The sequence below is a fragment of the Xyrauchen texanus genome, chromosome 49, assembly GCF_025860055.1.
Source record: "Xyrauchen texanus isolate HMW12.3.18 chromosome 49, RBS_HiC_50CHRs, whole genome shotgun sequence".
Taxonomy (NCBI): domain Eukaryota; kingdom Metazoa; phylum Chordata; class Actinopteri; order Cypriniformes; family Catostomidae; genus Xyrauchen; species Xyrauchen texanus.
This window is the reverse complement of record NC_068324.1, coordinates 26,083,618-26,103,576: the sequence shown is the minus strand read 5'-3', so window position 1 is coordinate 26,103,576 and position 19,959 is coordinate 26,083,618. Positions and strand designations below refer to the sequence as shown.

The window sequence follows — 19,959 nt, the reverse complement described above, 5'->3', positions numbered from 1 at the left end:
TCGTCCCCTTGGTGCCCCTAGCACAGAGTTTGGAGGCGTGGCTTTCACTGCCCAACCCGTCATGCTGCCTGCGCCGGACCATTCGACTCGGTTACGCAATTCAGTTTGCCAGGCCCCCGCAGTACATGGCGAACATGCCAATTCCCTGCGCACGGAAATCGCTACTCTTTTACTCAAAGACGCGATAGAGCCTGTCCCTCCAACCGAAATGAAGAAGGCTTTCTACAGCCCTTACTTGATTGTACCCAAGAAAGGCGGCGGCTTACGACCGATCTTGGACTTGCGAGTTTTCAACCGGGCTCTGCTCAAACTTCCGTTCAAAATGCGTCTTTCACGTCTCGATTCTGCTGCGACATCGACCCTTCCTATGGTTCACGTTCGACGACCAGGCGTATCAGTACAAAGTCCTCCCCTTCGGCCTGTCTCTGTCCACTTGCGTCTTCATGAAAGTCGCAGAGGCAGCCCTTGCCCCGCTCCGAGATGCCGGAATCCGCATACTCAACTATCTCGATGACTGGCTCATCTTGGCCCCCTCGCGAGAGTTACTATGCCCGCACAGAGACCAGGTGCTCAGGCACCTCAGCCGTTTGGGGCTTCAGGTCAACTGGGAAAAGAGCAAGCTCACCCCGGTTCAGAGCATCTCTTTTATCGGCATGGAGTTAGACTCAGTCTCATTGACAGCACGCCTCACCAACGAGCGTGCGCAGTCACTGCTGAAATGCCTCGCTTCCGTCAAGCCAGGCGCAATGGTCCCTTTAAAACTTTTCCAAAGGCTCCTGGGGTATATGGCATCCTCCGCGGCGGTCGCGCTGCTAGGGTTGATGCATATGAGACCGCTTCAGCACTGGCTTCAGACTCAAGTCCCGAGACGAGCATGGTGCCGCGGCACGCACCGTGGGATGATCACCACCACCTGCCGCCAGACATTCAAACCCTGGACAGACCTCTGCTTTTTACGGGCAGGAGTACCCTTGCAGCAGGTGTCCCGACGCGTCCTGGTCACGACCGACACCTCCAGATCGGGTAGGGGTGCCGTGTGCAACAGGCACGCAGCTGCGGGCCATTGGAAAGGGGCCCCGCTGCGCTGGCACATCAACTGCCTAGAGTTGCTGACTGTTTTCTTTGCCCTGAGGAAGTTTCTCCCCTTAGTTCGGGACAAACATGTCTTAGTCAGGTCAGACAGCACCGCAGTGGTAGCGTACATAAATCGCCAAGGCGGAGTGCGCTCCCACCACATGTCACATATTTATCTATTTTTCTTCAAATGTGTTCTGGTGAAGAAAGAAAGTCATGCAAACATGGTATATCATGAGGGGGAGTAAATGATGAGACACCATGGAGGAAAAGAACACCTTTAAGAACACCTGTATGTTCCAAAGCGAAACTAGCAAAAACACTAGAAACTGTTGACAGATGAAACTTAAGCAGCGACAAAACTATGCGTGTAGAAACAAAAAAGGCAAAGCACGCCAATATTAAAACCTCATCCCAACAGTGAAGCTTGGTGGAGGCAAGTCAAGTGCCACCATGCAGCCTGCCCCCTATTAATCTCTGCCTAGCAAGATACGACATTTGCACCGAAGTATGTGAAGTAATGATGTTTTGGTCTTAGTACTGTGAGGGTTAGGTTTAGAGTTTGGGTCAGGAGTATATTAATGTAATTAAAATCAGATAAACAAAATCAGATGTGTTGTGACTTTCATATCACATCCATTCAAAGCAGAGTGTGAAAGAAGGCAGTGTGGTATCAGTACTGTTGTTATGCTCATTAGAACTTGGAAAGCATTAACCGATTTTAGCAGACAAAACCTCCTGTAGCCAATTTTTCAGTGAAATCAGTCTGGTGGAGGGGCGATCATGGATTGGAGCTGCTTTGCTGGCATCATCTTCAGCTTGCTATCATTGATGGAAAAATTAATTCTCAAGTATGTCAGGACATTTTGCAGGACAACGCAAGGCCATTTGTCCATTGATTGAGGCTAAACAGAAAACAACCCATGTTGGGTAAATCAACAAAATATTTCAAGCTAACTGTGATTGTCTGCTGTGAATTTTTCTGGCCAATTTATGCAGAAATGTATGATAAAACCTAGAATTATATATATTTTTTTCCTGCAACTGATTTTGTTATTATGAAGTACAGCACTGATGCAATATACAATACATATCACTTCGCCCCCCTAAAATAGATGTGCCATTGAATTATTTTAATTAGTATTTACTACAGGCATGTTTGTAGTAAAGAGAAGTACTATCAAGATTGATGAAAAAGTTAATGGGTGAAATGCTACTTGCTTTAGCAGTAGAATTATGGTGGATCTGGAGCTTTGCATGAATAATACTCAATATACATTTTTGTTAATTGCTTCTTCTTTAACATGTGCTTATATTAAACAGCACCCTTTGTACACAATTAACTACTTAGAATAGAACAAAGTGTATTTAAGTGAACTGTTTTTAGTACTAGAGCTAGTACATAATTATAGAGTGCTTTTCTTGACTCTATATTAAAAGAATGTTCCGGGTTCAATACATGTTCAATCAACAGCATTTGTGGCATAATGTTGATTAGCACAAAAGTAATTTCGACTCGTTTCTCATTTTCTTAAAAATAAATAAATAAATTGATGTTTACAGTGAGGCACTTACAATAAAAGTGAATGGGGACACTTTTTAACATTAAAATACTCAAAACTGTGTGTGTAAACATGATTCTAGTGTGATAAAATCACCTACTAACCTTTTAAATGTAAAGTTATAGCTAAGTTTACAGCTTCGTTACCATGACGATATAATGTCAACACACCCTAAACTGTCAGTAAAAATGACAATTTCAACAACTTAACTGCTCAAATAATACATGAGTTTTGACAGAAAAATGAATGCAAGTGCTTTTATAAAATTATAAGCTTTACATTTCTCTGTTTAAATCCTTAAAAAATTAGCCCCATTCACCTCCATTGTAAGTGGCTCGCTATAACCTCGATTTTGATATTTTTGTGGTAATCGACATTATGCCACAAATGCTGTCAATTGAGCTTAACTTGTATTGAACCCGGAACATTCCTTTATGGTTTTTGGCAGTCACTACACTGTGGCTACTCTTACAGTGAACAATAAATCTTGTCCACGACTGACATCTTCCTGCTTTATAACATTGCAAGCTGATTTCCATAGATGCATCTCTGAATCTCCCAAAGGCCCTGGTTATGATTCTTTAACAGTAATGCAGTGAACAGGCCACTAGACGGCACCACAAACATGTCCAACACATGCTTGATGAGTCCTGTGGTAAAACTTCTTTGTTTCTGAGCACTCTGCAGGGCACTTCCCTGTATATAGCACATGCACATGTCTATGTCCTCTGTTTTTAAAATGAAGGCTGCTGAGACTCCACTGCAGAACTGGAGTCAGCATTGATCCTGGTCTGTGGAGGTATAACCCTTGAGGTGGCTGATTCTGGATCCTCATAGTCAATCATAGGCAGTTCCCTCTCAGACAGAGCTTCAGCTTCTGGAGGGTAAGGAGGAGGTGGGAGATCAAACCATGGGGGTCGGCTGCAAAAAATAATGGATGGATTTGATGGGCTTCATAACATGAAATATATGATTATGATAACAGCACAAAGCAAGTTAACAGCAAACTGGTGAAATCAATGGGGAGAACATCTAAAAGATGTCTGTGTATAAGCATTGCATTTACATTTTTGTGTAAAATGACTGATCAATATCATAAAAAGAGCAGATTTACATGCATCCTAAATCAAAAACAACTTAAGTATATTGGCTTAATACCCTTTTGACATCCAAGACTAAATGTCTTACACATACAGCAGATGTGCAAACACACACTAAAAAAGACTTCCAGATGAAAGCACACATGGAATAGACATGTAGGTGATCTGGGACAAGTTTAAAACTAAGGCTGTCTATCGATAACATTTTCTAGCTAATTAATTACATGACATGCCGATTAGTACATCAAATTAATCACAATTAATCGCATATATCAATATATTATCTGAGAAAGGCCCCCAAATAAAGATAATTCAATATAAATATACATAATCATTCAAATAATTACAAATATAACAATAATAATTCAGATATTCAGATTCACAAATATTGCATGATTGTGGCAGTTGAGTAAGAATAGCAAGAGTTGCTATAGAAATAAACATTTTGTTTGTTTTATTCCCAAGTTATTAAAAACAAGTCTGCAGTCAACAGTAATCCAGCGAAGGGGCTAGTTTATCCATGTCTCTTCAGCTTATTGATGAGTTGAATAAATTCACAAACAATTGTTTTAATCAAAAGGTAATCTAATAATTTTTAATTAACTGCATTTATTCAGTTTAAGTAAGAGTTTTATTATGTTTAAGTTTTGGGTTATTAATTACTGACACAAATACATTCTTAGCAATCATCACTAAAAGTATATTTTTGCATATCTTTGCTCCTTTATGTTTGAATGTATTGTTCTGTTGTCATGTTTGTTCCAGCTGAATAAGGCCTGTGTCCCAACCTTGAGAGAAATGTCATATTCTGCCTGATGATGTTATTGCAGGGATTGTTTGTAGTTTTGAGAATCATGTGACTAAGTCAGAGGAACTTGATGCCTGTGTTTCTAGAGAGAAGTCTCACCTCTGACCCATTTTTGCTTACCAACTTGACTTAGTATCTTAAAAATAAAATAGTTTGAATAATTGCATTCACATAGTTAAACAGAATGTCTCGGTTACTGTCGTAACCTCCATTCCCTGATGGAGGGAATGAGATGTTGTGTCGATGTAGTGACACTAGGGGTCTCTCTTGAGAGCCTCGGTCACCTTTTATCTTTGAGAAAAGGCCAATGAGTATTGGCGAACAGAATTTGCATGCCCCTCCCCCAGACATATATAAAATGAGGGAAGTGTATGTCTGTTCAGACAAGTTTTGAGCCAAGGAGCCGAGAGTAAGGTCCCAGCCTTTTCAGCGGCTTAGTACAGTGTTGTGGCAAGAGGTACACAACGTCTCGTTCCCCTTCTGTCACTCACTCGACGTTGTGTCGATAGGGGTCCCTATCTAAAAAAGCCACAATACTGAACCGTGTTACGTGGACTGCTGATGCAGGTGCAAGCAAGCTGCTGCATTAGAAAATAGCAGGTGCATCAAACTGCACATAACCTTCCCCAACAGCACAAAAGACATCATATAGTTCCCCACATCCCTGAGGGAAGGAAGCGACATAACTAGCATGGGAGCAGGCCGTGCCAGCCGTGGCCTTTTCTCTCTCTATGTTTTCTCTCTATAGAGTGTTAGATGCACAGTGCCGGTGATCTGGGAGATGGGGGCGTTGAGAAAGCAAGCCTTGTCAGGGTCCCGCAACCCGACCAGATTCAGCCACAGATGCCGTTCCTGGACCACAAGGGTGGCCATCGCCTGTCCAATCTTCTAGCCGCGAGGGCTGAGGGGAGGACGGAGGGTTCCATTCCAGCCCGACACTCACGACGGCCCGGGTAAGCATAGCAGACAGCTATGCCAGCCTCAGACTGGGCCGGCACATCCGAAGGCGCTAACTCAGTCCACCAAGATGCTTTCGGCGAAACTGTCATCCAGCTCGGGTGCTCCAAAAGAGACATCAGACTGGCCGTAAGGCGAGCTGGTCTCATCTCGGAACCGGATGGGGGCAAATGAGCATACTAGGGAACGGGTGGTCCGCAGGGATTTACCCGGCGGCTAGAGTGGCTTTCCCCTGGAAGAAGGAGAGCCGCGACCGCAACGTTGCCATGGTTATGGTCTCGCAGTGAGAACATGAGCCATCCACAAACGCTGCCACTGTGTGATCTCTGGCCAGACACGAGAGGGAGAACTCTTGGCCGTCAGAAGCAGAGAGGCAAGGATCGCATCCAGGAATGACACAAAAACAGAACACATCTTAAAAAAGACATGTCTTTTAAAAAGACGTTCAATGTTAATGTGTTTACTCTTTTAGAGGGCTGTTGAAGCGCTCAGGGGCATAGTCTGTACTGGCATGCAGAAGAACAGAAAAGCAGCTGAAATGTGCCGTATTTACATAGAGGTGAGTGGACCAGCAGTGGGTTTTACTCAGCTCGATGAAATGCAACCGCTCGGCTCCGAAGATAAAATCTGTCTGAAAAGACGCACGCTTCCCTCCTTTTATACCCATATGTCTGGGGGAGGGGCATGCTAATTCAGTTCACCAATTCTCGTTGGCCTTTTCTCAAAGATAAGACCCAACTCGCCACCAGATGGTGATCTAAAAACATATGGCCTCAGATCCAAAGACATGATTACAAAATCGATAATCGACCTTCGGCCTAGTACACTTATGAGCATCCTTATGTTCGAACATGGTGTTTGTTATAGATAATCCATGACTAGCACAGAAGTCTAATAACAAACATCCATTTGGGTTCAGAATGGAGAGTCTGTTCCTCCCAATCACGCCTTTCCAGGTATCCCTGTCATTTCCCACGTGCGCGTTGAAGTCACCCAGCATCACTATGGAGTCCCCTACTGCGGCCCTATTCAGGACTCCATTCAGGGTCTCCAAGAAGGCCGAATACTCTGAACTGCTGTTCTGTGCATATGCACAGACAACAGTCAGAGTTTCCCCCCACAACCCATAGGGAGGCGACCCTCTCATCCACCGGGGTAAACTCCAACGAAGCGGCCCTCAGCCGGGGACTCGTGAGTATCCCCACACCCGCCCGTCGCCTCACACCCTGGGAAAATCCATAGAAAAATAGAGTCCATCTCCTATCCAGGAGTACGGATCCAGAGCCAAGACTGTGCGTCGAAGTAAGCCCCACCAGATCCAACTGGTAGCGCTCCACCTCCCTCACCAGTCCCCCACGTCCCTAGAGATAGCCTTTGCTGCCCGGGTCTGGTCTATCGAGACCCACGGCCTTCACTGCCACCCATATGGCAGCGCACCCGAATCTTGCGGTTTCTCCAATGGGTGGTGGTCCCAAGGGATGTAGAGGGGGGGTGTCACATTGCTTCTTCGGGCTGTGCCCGGCCGGGCTCCTTGACAAGCCTGGCCACCAGGCGCTCGCCGATGAGCCCTCCATCTGGCCATGGCTCCAGACAGGGGGCTCTGGGCTTCCTACGGGCAGGGTAACTCCTCCTCTTGCCTTTTTTCCATGGAGTCTTTGTGAACCATTCTTAGTCTGGCCCCTCACCTGAGACCACTTTGACTTGGGAGACCCTACCAGGAGCACCTGGCTCCAAAAAACTCAGCCCTCAGGTTCATAAGGGCACACAAACCTCTCCACCACGATAAGGTGATGGTTCCCCCGAGAGGTGTTCCGTCTGTGCTATTTGTAATTGTCATCTATGTACATATGTGTCAGGCAAGATGCTTTTGGAGCATCTTACTTTTTTTGTGTGTCATAAATGCAGTTTAAGTTAAAAGTAGTTGAATCTTTGAAAATTGTATCTCACAATCCCTCTGTTAAGTTGTGCTTCGTCCAGCTGTCAAGAGCACGTTCTGTGTGTCCCCTGGAGGACTCAATTGTTCATGACACTGGCTCTCATTCTGTGGCTGCACTGCTTGTGAGGTTTGTTGAGGCTCGCTGACCGCCCCAGCTGATATGACTTGTAATTGTACTTCAAGCTTGAATTGCTCCGATAGTAGAAAAATATGTAGTTTTATTACAGAATTTATGTAAGTGTAAAGAGGCATGATTAATTGAAATATTTTTTAAACAAGTGTTTTATATAATACATTGTACTAAATAAATGTGTTAAATGGACAGCCCTAGTTTACATGTTAAAAGTATTGTATATAATGTCTTAGTATTAGTAAATATTTTCAATTAATTTAATCTGCAGTGTTCGTAGACATACCCAACATCCCGTACAGCTTGCGAGTATGATGGTGGCAGGTTTATCGCTGCAGTAGGATATTGTGAGTGAGACAGCAACTGAAGCCTATGAACCGAACTGAATGGCTCTGACTGAGATGAACACTGGGTTATGGAAAGGCCACGGCCTGCTGGATGGACATGTCCTCTGTCCACTATCACAAACCGAGACAGCAGGAGTGGCTGGTGACAGGCACCTCTGTGGACACCTTGAGGCAACAAGACACTTCGCTTTCTCTGATGGTGCAGAACAAGGGCCATCAATGCCACCACCAAGACAAAGATGATGGCACTGCCAATAACTGCATAAGTGATACTGGGGTAATAGCGCAGTCGATAGTCCAGTGTCACAAAGTCCTGTCCTGGGGATTCTTTGAGAGAAAAAGAGACAAAGATGATCAAATATTTGTATCAACAACATTTTAGTAAATGCAACTAAACATTCACAGGCCACATATAATACAACACACAAACATACTGTAACCTGAAGGTAAATTTCTAAAACTGATATCGACGAACACGTTACTTGGTTAATCAGTTGATTTGTTTTTGTGTACACTTTTTTACAAACATTTAAAATGACAAACATATGGTAAATATAAAAATAATATAACACAAACCTGTTTAAATTTCATGTCTATTTGGATGATTGATCCAATTTAAACCGCTTCAGCTATAAACCAAAATTTTAATTTAGTTAAATTTGTTAATTTAAACAAATGTTAAATAAACACCACAACACAATATATTTTGTGATATGAAGATTTAATTCTTTAGTCAGGTAGACAGCATTGATTTTTCACATTGGAAAATAGATTGAAATAGTCTGTTCAATAGATTGTACTACCAAATGTTCAAAATCATGTCAAATTACAATGTTTTTAACTCATGTTTTCAGGAGTTATTAAAGTCCAATCAACCGATCTTTAGAACAAGACTGTACTTCTATTCCTCTCAGCCTAATTTTCAGGCAGCCAAATGTCTTGTCAACTCCTGCTCTTTATATGTAAATTTCCCCACTAAATAATTTTGTGTTTTTATTTTGCCAGGTTTTTTAACTTTAATTAATAAAGATTGTTTCCAAACTACCTATGGCAATTGTTTTTTTTTTTTCAAGAATTTCAGTTGTTAATGACACTTTTATTGTATTTATTTAATTTTTTTGCCATCTATATACGGTCACACCACTTCAAAATTTTTTAACCACAGAAAAACATATCAAAATGAACTGACATTTAAAGCGTTCATCATAGTAGAGGTGTATTCAAGTAATGGTTTGTCTGATTTGCATGTCTAATGTATTTTTTTATATCTTAATACTGTAGATCTGGACAAAAAAATGTATAAATGTTTTTTTATTTATGGCGGGAGGTGAGCAAAGGATCTGCCACAACAGACCTGGTGCTATAGGGCTGGAGGGAGAAAGAGAAAAGAAGAGAAATGTAGTGGGAAATGGTGTGGATCTAGCTGGAGAGGAGGTTTGTCTCGGAAAGGCACCAAAAACAGGAATCAAACAGGCAAGAATGCGGGGTTGGACTGCTTGCTAAAATACACAAGACAATCTGAGAAAAGACAGCAAACACGAGGGGTTGAAATAGGAAGAGGGAAATGAGGAACAGGTAAAACAAATCAGGATAATGAGCCCGACGTCTCAACCAGGAAACCTGCAAGATCGGTGAGCAAAGAGATCAGGTGTCAATAGAAAGCAAACACAAGGGATTCGCAAGGGAAAACATGAGACATGCAGACAAAAGCAGACTCATTGATGAATCAGCCAGAACTTCTGACAGTAAACTTCCCTCCAGGAGCGCCTCCTGATGCTCTCTGCATGGCCGACCTGTGACGACAGTGGAAATAGTCAATAAGGGATGGATCCAGGATGTCCCGAGCCCACGACCCAACACTTCTCCGGACCTAGCCATTCCAGTCCACCAGATCCTGGAATCCACAGTCACTCTGCCTGATGTCCAGCAATCGACAGACCATGTAAGCAGGATCCCTGTCAAGGGAGAGGGGGAGGGGAGATGGAAGAGGACAAAGGGTTTAACAAGGAAAATGTGGAAGACAGGATGGACTCTACCCAAGGAAAGGAAGGGGTAGAATTTGCCGGCTGATACCGTAAGGGGAAGTTCCTAAGTAGACAACCATACCTTCAGCTCAGAGATATAGGTAGGAGGAGCCGAATGGTGCAGTTTAGGGCATTTTTCCCTCATCTGCAGAAGTGCATATGGGCATAAACCCACATCCAATGGCAGCGTCTGATGAACAAGGAAGCAGAGGGAATGGCAGAATCCAGCTCCTGAGAAGGACATAACCCAAACATGACTGGAATGGCAACAGCCCCGTAAATGACACCGGTAAGGAATTATGAGCGCACGCCACCGAGAAGAGGTGTTGGCACCAGGAGGCAGGATTCTGGGTGGCGAGATAGCAGAGCATCTACTCAGTCTGGCCATTAGTCTGGGGATGGTATCCCCAAGACAAGCTCATAGAAACCCCAAGCTGCCACCAGAACTCCTTCCAGGAGTGAGAGACAAACTGAGGACCTCTCTCAGAAACCACGTCAACCAGGAGGCCATGGGTACGGAAGACAAGATCTACAGCAGTGGCAGCCAACTCTTTTAGAAGTTTAGGAATAAAGTGGACAGCCTTGGAGAAACTGTCCACCACCGTTAGCAACACGGTATTACCCAGGGAGGGAGGGGGGTGGTGGTGACAAACTCAAGGGTGCTGTGGGACCATAGGCAGGAGGGGATAGGAAGGGACTGGAGGAGGCCAGACTTTTTTATTTATAGCACAGAAAGAGCAGCCCACCACGAACAGGCGAACATCCCTTGCCCTAGTCGGCACCAGCGCTAGTGTGCGCCTGATCCGAGGGTGGCAAGCGTTCTTAGCTGTGTGACCCTACTGGAGGACAAGAGCCCCAGACAGACTTAGGAACAAATAGCAGACCCTCCGGACATCCCCTCAGAGCGATCACCATCCTAAGTGCTCTCAAGACTTGAGACTCGACCCCCCCAAGAGACGGCCGACAACAACCTCTCGGGAGGGACGATGGCATCGGGGGGAGCCGAGCACTCAGGCCCATGAACAACCAAGAGAGCATCGGGTTTGACATTTCTGGAGTAGGGACGATAGGAGATGGAAAGGTTGAACCACCAAAAGAAGGGTGCCCATTGGAACTGCCGAGAATTGAGGTGTTTGGCTGACTGGATATACACTTGGTTTTTGTGGTTTGTCCAAACCACAAACTCCACCATGAACCACAAAGCCGGGTCAAGTAAAATTTTTAATTGATGCTGAGATAAACTGCTTTTTAAGTCTAATAAATAGACTTGGTAGAGGTGAGATCCGTTAGAGGTGCAGAAACTTAACTGAAGTTTTTCATAAAATGTCAGTAAAAAGTTGGCGAACCCCAGAAACCAGAAATCAGGGGTTGGCCAACTGGATACAGCCCTCATCTTGCCAGGATTTATGTGAATCCCCTCAGTGGAAACTATAAAACCCAGGAACAGAACAGACCATGCGCAGAACTGACACTTCTCTGCTTTAACAAAGAGCTGGTTCTCAATCTACCTCTGGAGAACCTTACATTTTGTATGGTACCATCTGGTTGCTCAATGGGAAAGGAGGAATGTCTTGATAGGAAAGCAAGAACAAGAGGCAACTGAAAGGATCTGGTGTCCAGATGTGGGGGTGGCAGGGAGAAGTCTCTGACCATTGCCTCACCACCAGGAGATGATCCAAGATTAATGGGGCAAAACATCCATGACAGGTGGCTACCTGCTGATGACCTTGTAGCTGGATGACTGAAGGCACTAGTGGAGATGTGGCAGGCAGCAATGCCCAGCAGGTTTAGACATCTACCTGTGCATCTGTTTGAGTACTATATATGTTGGTCATTGTGGGATTTATTCAGAGTATGCATTTACCATGTTTGCTGGATTATTTCATTTATCAAAGGACATGATTATACACACCCGGTCCCTTATCAGGCTAATTAACCTCTTCCCAATCCTGTAAAATTAGCCTAAAATGCCTAATCAAGGCATACCCAAAGTAAATTTAAAGCTGTTCTTGAACCGTTTGGAGTACATGCATGGTTTTGGTCACATTTGAAAGGGGACACTCTGAAGTTTTTTCCCCAAAAAGTTTGAACACAATGAAATAGAAGTTTGTTTTTCCGCCTGAAATTTTTTTTTTGCATACAGATGCCTGCAGATGACTATAACTTGTAGCTATTAGCTTGAGAACACAATGGGATCACAGCATGAAGCCTTACCTAGTCCAAGTTCAAATGTTATAACAATACCATAAAAAATGAATATTTTACACATGTTTTTCTAAGGGTACACCCAGGCGTTTTACAAAAGTGCCTTTTGGATACCGTAATTTCCGGACTATTGAGCGCACCTGAATATAAGCCGCACCCACTGATTTTTAAATAAAATATTATTTTGAACATAAATAAGCCGCACCTGTCTATAAGCCGCAGGTGCCTACCGGTACATTGAAACAAATGAACTTTACTCAGGCTTGTAACAAAAATAAATAGGCTTTAACGAAACACGGTGTGGCAGCGGGGGCGTGGTCAAGCGCCCGTCCGGGAGAGAAAAGCGGTAAGGACGCTTACACCTGAGCTAAATTATGTCTAACACCGGTGTCTAATTTCAGTAAGCATGGGGAGAGCGGCATAAAAAGGCAGCAGTCACAGAGCTGAGAGAGTGACACACGTCAGTCTAGTGTTGGCGCATAGAAGAATTGAGAAAATTTATAAAATTGATTAAACATTGCTGTGGCCATTAAAAGCCTTACCTGGAACGTCAAGTGCCCTGCTGAAAACTGTCACACTGGTGCCCGTGTGACAGTTTTCCCAAGAATGACACGTGAAGCAGGGCACTTGAAATTAGACACCGGTGTTAGACATAATTTAGCGCAGGTGTAAGCGCCCTTACAGCTTTTCTCTCCCGGACGGGCGCTTGACCACGCCCCCGCTGCCACACGCGGCTTGCAATAAAACATTTGCAGTAAACAGTAGCCTACCAAGTCATTGGTCACTATCTTCCTCGTCCTGTGCACTGAAACCACTGAAGTCATCTCCTTCGGTGTCGGAGTTAAATAGCCTCAGATTTAGTTGTCTTTTTGCACTGAGTCAATTCCTCACGCTGCTGTTTCCAGCGTCTTATCATCGACTCATTAAGACCAAGCTCCTGTGCAACAGCCAGATCAATCGCCTTCAACTTGAAAGCAGCATCATATGCGTTTCTCCATGTCTTTGCCATGGTGAGGGTGACAAAATGACTACCGTAGGCCTAATCAGAATGATGGGAAGTTTGAGCCGCTCGATTTAATCTAAACTGTAAACAAAAAAGTTGTTTTGACCTTAACCCGTTCGGCAATTTCATTGGTCTAATGAAAGCTTCACGCCGGCAAAAAACTGAGCACGTCACAGAATGTTTTTTTTATTTATTTTTTTTATAAAATTTGAAAGCGGGAAAAATCCATATATTAGCCGCGTCATTGTATAAGCCGCGAGGTTCAAGGCGTGGGAAAAAAGTTGCGGCTTATAGTCCGGAAATTACGGTACTCCAAAAGGACCGTTTGGTAACCTAGGACAAAAAGGCTACTACTTTTGAACGATTCAACGTACAGTCATAATTTTGGGCTCTAATGAAAGATGACACTTAGAGCTATCATATTCCATATCCAGATCCACTATTAGTTTTGCTGACACAGAGTAACTGATGCATAAACACATTAGAGTGCCTTTTCCCTTCTTGAAACTAAATGTTGTGCATATAAAAGAGTCAAAACTAGTGCTATGGTGGACAATTTGTTTATATAAAAAATACACAACAAACTATTTACATGAATTTTTACACAAAGTATTTACAAACCATTATAAAATTGTACATGTTTCTAGCAACATGCCAGTCATTGTAGCAGTCACATTTGGGTACAAAGCACAAAGGCACATCACAGGAAGAGTACTTCACTGGTGTCTTTGCATGACACTGCCTGCACTTCAGACGACCAGCGGTGCAAGATTTGGTGGTGTGCAACGGCCTGTGATGTGCTCTTCGGTGGAGCAGGAGATACTGGTCTGGCTGTGGAGTGAGACCCCAACTCTGCCAGCTCCTCAGCAAGGGTCTCTCTGAAAGCCCTCCTCTCTTGATGAGGTGCTGTCCTGCTGCTCCACTTTATGTGGCCCGCATCCGGCTCCCAATCGCTATCTGATTCAGTGAGAATAAATAAATGTAATTTACAAAGCTAGACACAACTTTTCCATCTTTTCTGTATTCTATATATATATATATATATATATATATATCATGGGTGAAACTCGAAAAATTAGAATATAGTGCAAAAGTTCATTAATTTCAGTAATTCAACTTAAAAGGTGAAACTAATATATTATATAGACTCATTACAAGCAAAGTAAGATATTTCAAGCCTTGATTTGATATAATTTTTATGATTATGGCTTACAGCTTATGAAAACCCCAAATTCAGAATCTCAGAAAATTAGAATATTACATGAAATCAATAAAAAAAGGATTTTAAATACAGAAATGTCGGCCCTCTGAAAAGTATAATCATGCATATGAACTCAGTACTTGGTTTGGGCCCCTTTTGCATTAATTACTGCCTCAATGCGGCGTGGCATGGATGCTACCAGCCTGTGGCACTGCTGAGGTGTTATGGAAGACCAAGATGCTTCAATAGCGGCCTTCAGCTCTTCTGCATTGTTTGGTCTCATGTCTCTCATCTTTCTCTTGGCAATGCCCCATAGATTCTCTATGGGGTTCAGGTCAGGCGAGTTTGCTGGCCAATCAAGCACAGTAATACCATGGTCATTGAACCAGGTTTTGGTACTTTTGGTAGTGTGGGCAGGTGCCAAGTCCTGCTGGAAAATGAAGTCAGCATCTCCATAAAGCTTGTCTGCTGAAGGAAGCATGAAGTGCTCTAAAATGTCCCGGTAGACGGCTGCGTTGACTCTGGACTTAATAAAGCACAGTGGACCAACACCAGCCGATGACATGGCTCCCCAAACCAACACAGACTGTGAAAACTTCACACTGGACTTCAAGCATCTTGGATTGTGTGCCTCTCCATTCTTCCTCCAGACTCTGGGACCTTGGTTTCCAAATGAGATGCAAAATTTGCTCTCATCAGAAAAGAGGACTTTGGACCACTGAGCAACAGACCAGTTCTTTTTTTCTTTAGCCCAGGTAAGACGCTTCTGACGTTGTTTGTTGTTCAGGAGCGGCTTGACAAGAGGAATACGACATTTGAAGCCTCAGTCCACTCCTTGTGGAGCTCCCCCACACATTTGAATGGCCTTTTCCTGACAATCCTCTCCAGGCTATGGTCATCCCTGCTGCTTGTGCACCTTTTTCTTCCACACTTTTCCCTTCCACTTAACTTTCTATTAATGTGCTTTGATACAGCATTTTGAGAACATCCAACTTCTTTTGCAATTACCTTTTGAGGCTTTTCCTCCTTGTGGAGGGTGTCAATGATGGTTTTCTGCACAACTGTCAGGTCAGCAGTCTTCCCCATGATTGTGAATTCAACTGAACCAGACTGAGAGACCATTTAAAGGCTCAGGAACCCTTTGCAGGTGTTTAGCTGATTAGAGTGTGACACTTTGAGCCTACAATACTGAACCTTTTCACAATATTCTAATTTTCTGAGATTCTGAATTTGGGGTTTTCATAAGCTGTAAGCCATAATCATCAAAATTATATCAAATAAAGGCTTGAAATATCTTACTTTGCTTGTAATGAGTCTATATAATATATTAGTTTCACCTTTTAAGTTGAATTACTGAAATTAATGAACTTTTGCACGATATTCTAATTTTTCGAAGTTTCACCTGTATATATATACATATATATATATATATATATATATATATATATATATATATATATATATATATATAGTTTTCTTTTCGACTGTGTAAATATGTATTATTGTATGTATATTTACTGTAAATACTGTATACTTTGCCAATGTACTATGGAACAAATAGATGGGCCTACACCTCCCCCACCTCCCCGCATTGTAACAAATAGACTCTCAAACACAACATATATTCTTATTTTCAACTTATATTTATTGATTTATTTATATATATATTTCGCGTCCATTTATATATATATATAAATACATATTTACAGTAAATATACAAAACATCTATATAGCATGTCAATAGATCTGAAACAAACAATGAACTAAAACCTCACACACGCACATACAAATACAAAAAACACGCACAAACGGTTCAAACACTCACTGAGGAAACACACGACAAAGGGTAATTACAAAATGTGTTCATTATTCAAACTAAAGCTTATTTATGCGGAATATACAGTAATATATGTTATAAAACACAAGAAAACACTTACTTGTCCAGAGCAATGTCTCATCTCTCCATAAACATTTCCTCTGCCTCCGAATTATCCGTATTGTTTTCAGAAATTTCATCTCCAAACTCTTAATTTAACCTTCTTATATCACATCCTGGGGTGAAAATCCTGTTTTTCGCGTCCGTTTCACCATATTTAAATCGCCAAATGTGTAAACAGTTCCAAAACAGCTCTCCAATATTTTTACGCACGAAACACTGGGTAATGGCAAGGCAATTTTGCGCACATACATTACAGAACCATGCTCTAATCGTCCCACTAAAGCTGCATATCACTGTTTTCAGAATTTCATTGGCTATACGATGCGTCAGTCATTTCCACTCTTCGATGTAATTGGTTTGATCAGTAAACAAAGGAAAGTGGGTATGCCCTTACATTCGACACAGACTGTGGTTGGGTATTGAAGGCTTTGGACAGGACATGGAAGCTCCTATTGGGTCAAATGAGGTGTCAATCGAAAGGTCAGAGTGCGTGCTTCCATTTTGATACTGGATATAGGAAATGTTTACATCTGAACTGAAGTTATTACCGATAATATGTGAAAGATTAGGTACAGCTGCCAGGTGCTTTGAAATGATGCAACAAGAGTCTGTGGATATTTATTGATGTAATAATGTGATTTGGACTAAACATTTTACTTGATTTGATCGTTTGGACATTTGACAATGAAACAACACCGTTTTTGTCGGGAAGTTATGGATCAATGGAATACTATGAGGCTTCATAGGTGAGTTGCCTAAATTTTGTTATTGGTTGTTTATATGTTGGTGGTCTGACAAAGATATAGATTGTACCTGCTGTTGTGATTGTATCTTAAAATGGTTTATATCAATAGAAAATCAAGAAATGGAGCTTTCCAAAGATATGTGGCATGTGTACCAATGTACACGCAGCAGTTTTGTTTATCACATACTGTTATTTTGTACATTTAAGGGCCCGTCCACGGGCTGTCTCAGTCCATAAAGTTAAGCCTCTGAGAAGGATAAAGGCTGACTGCGGAAGCTGGTGCGACAAGAGAGAGATTGTTTACGGTCAGCTGACCTTCATGTGTGTTTGTGTCATTTGTTTAAGTTTTTCATTAAACTATTAAGTTATATTGTCAAGCCGGTTCTCGCCTACTCTTTTCCATTGAACCCCTTTACAATGGACTTTATGCTGAAAATTATTATATTCCTTGTGTGTATTCATGTGTAAATTTGTATGCACATGTACAACATTGTTTATGCCTATATGATGCAATTTATCAAGTAAATTGTTTATTATTATTATATGCCTTTATTTCAGAAACCACACAAACACACATGTAAATAGAAACACTCTGTGTATATTATGATGGTAACAATTAACTCTTTCCCCGCCAAACACGGAATTTTCCGTGTTTTATGAAAAAACGCTTCCCCGCCAAACACGGAATTTTCCGTGTTTTAGGTGTTATACGGTAAGGAAGACCCCTCCGCATGTTTTGAAAGAGTACGCAACTCTTTGATCAAAGAAACAGACTGCGATTGTCTCAAACATGAAGAAGTGGAGTATTGAGAAGCTCAAAATATCAGACATAAACATGCCTTTTATCAGCTTTTTGTCTGAAATGTTGTTTTTTGACAAAACCGACCTCTGTTCAAGTCGCAATAAAAAAAGAACAAATGAAGATAAAATAAAATCGTTTTTTTTGCCTAAAAGCAGAGGCTCAGATCTTTATAGTGATATATAGCATCTTCATATATTCATGGAAGAAAATATTCTGCGGGCCATTAAATTTAGCGAAAATCGTCAAAAACCCTGGCGGTGGCTGGCAACTTTTTTTTAAAAACGCTGGCGGGGAAAGAGTCAAAGGTTAAAAGACTGTCAAGCTGCAATCATTGTCTCTAATCATACATTTGTGGTGAGCTAGTCCCCAACTGGCAACCCCCATTGGACTCTAGGCAATTAAAGCCAATACAATTTTTAATGGTCCTTTGAGCCAGAAGATACAGCAATTTGAAGAAGTTCCTGTTGTGTATGTCAATAGGTAGACAACCATTCCTACATATTTATATGACAATGATTTGACTGGCTAAAGTTTACCTAAACCCTTGTCACTACCAACCTATTCCCATACCTACCCCTGTAATGCTTTGACTGAGGAGGATGTCAAGAGTGGACACTCAACAGACAGAAGCGTAAGGCAATGGCAGTGGTATATCAAGGATCAGTAGGTCCTTTACATGGAAGCACTGCAAGAGCAGAATGCTGATTTGAGGAAATTCCAAAAGAGTCTGATGACTATTGTTCAGCAGCTAAAAGAGGATAGGGAAGATCTTAACCCTCTGGGGTCTGAGGGTGTTTTGGGCCCTGGAGAAGTTTTGACATGCTTTGACATTTGTGCTTTTTTCATTTGCTAAAAAACATATTAATGGCTAAAGTCTGATAACACTGTATTCAGCACAAACTGGGCTAAAATAATATCTGAGCAACATGTTTGTATTTTGGAGAAAATAACATTTATGCATACATTTTAAGTCACTGAAATAAGGCCATATAACACATACTAAACATCTGTCCACAAGACGTTTGAGAACTGGATCTTGTAGCCGAGAGTTTTTGCTAGAAAATGATGTGAAAACCATCCTGATCACTCAGTCATACAAAACAATATAGTAATTTAACTTTTGTAAAACACTTTTGGGGTTGATGGGTAATATGCGAGGAGGCGTGAACGATCATGAATATTTATGTCATTCACACCTGAGGCTACAAAGACCCCTCCCCTGGGCCTATCAATGAGGAATGTGACAGAAAGAGAATGAATGTGAGGAGACTTGATGATCAAAATCAAGTTTTAAGTTAAAAGAAGTAATCTGACTATATATTTTCTTTAAATAAAGACTTTACATAATTTTAGACCTACACTACTATTAATAGAAGTCTCTTTTGCTCACCAAGACTGCATTTATTTGATCCAAAATACAGTAAAAACATTGTGTGTTTTTTATTTGAATATATTGTAAAATGCAATTTGTGATCAAAGATGAATTTTCAGCATCATTACTGCAGTCTTCAGTGTCACATGATACTTCAGAAATCATTATAAAGATGTTGATTTTCTAATATGGGCATATTTAAAGTTTTTTTTACTCATTTAACCTGAACACATATTTGCAAGCACAAGCTTTGTTGATAATAATGAGGTAGCATAAATGCTGTTTAAAATATAATCTAAACATTCATATTATATTTATATCATATTACATATCATATTTATATCATACAGTATACAATTTAAATATCTGCTTCAGCCGAAACAGCATTTAAATGTAACTAAAACTTGCTTATTAGGAGTCATATTTCAAATGTCAATACTCTGAATCCTGTCTGGCAAGTCTGGAAACAGTCCCACAAGTAAAATATGTACATGTTTATATAAAATTGCATGTCAGCTAATGAAAACGAATTGACTTACTCGTCTGAAATTGTTTCCTCGACTGGATCAAGTTTGTCTTCAAAATACAAATGTTCATCGGAGTCCCACTCTTCTTCTGAGGAAAATGTTAACTCTTCCTTAATATCCAGAAGTTTCATCGCCTGTGTATCGTTACAAACGCGCAGTAAAATGTTTACATCAAACCTCTGAACACTGTCGGGGGCATTTCCCATTTGCATTGATCATCTCAGCAC

General features: G+C 41.7%; 1 protein-coding gene across 2 annotated transcripts in view; it reads right to left on the bottom strand.

Annotated features, from left to right (window-relative positions):
* Nucleotides 1–3,368: 3,368 nt before the first annotated feature.
* ldlrad3 (low density lipoprotein receptor class A domain containing 3) overlaps nt 3,369–19,959 on the bottom strand; it is a 60,159-nt gene continuing 43,568 nt past the window's right edge. For both annotated transcript variants that reach the window (XM_052122469.1, XM_052122470.1), the window contains 2 exons: nt 7,854–8,241; nt 3,369–3,557 (listed from right to left, as the gene is read on the bottom strand). In XM_052122469.1, the coding sequence (XP_051978429.1) occupies nt 3,371–3,557; nt 7,854–8,241 (575 nt within the window). In that variant the 3' untranslated portion in view covers nt 3,369–3,370. The remainder of the gene's footprint in view (nt 3,558–7,853; nt 8,242–19,959) is intronic.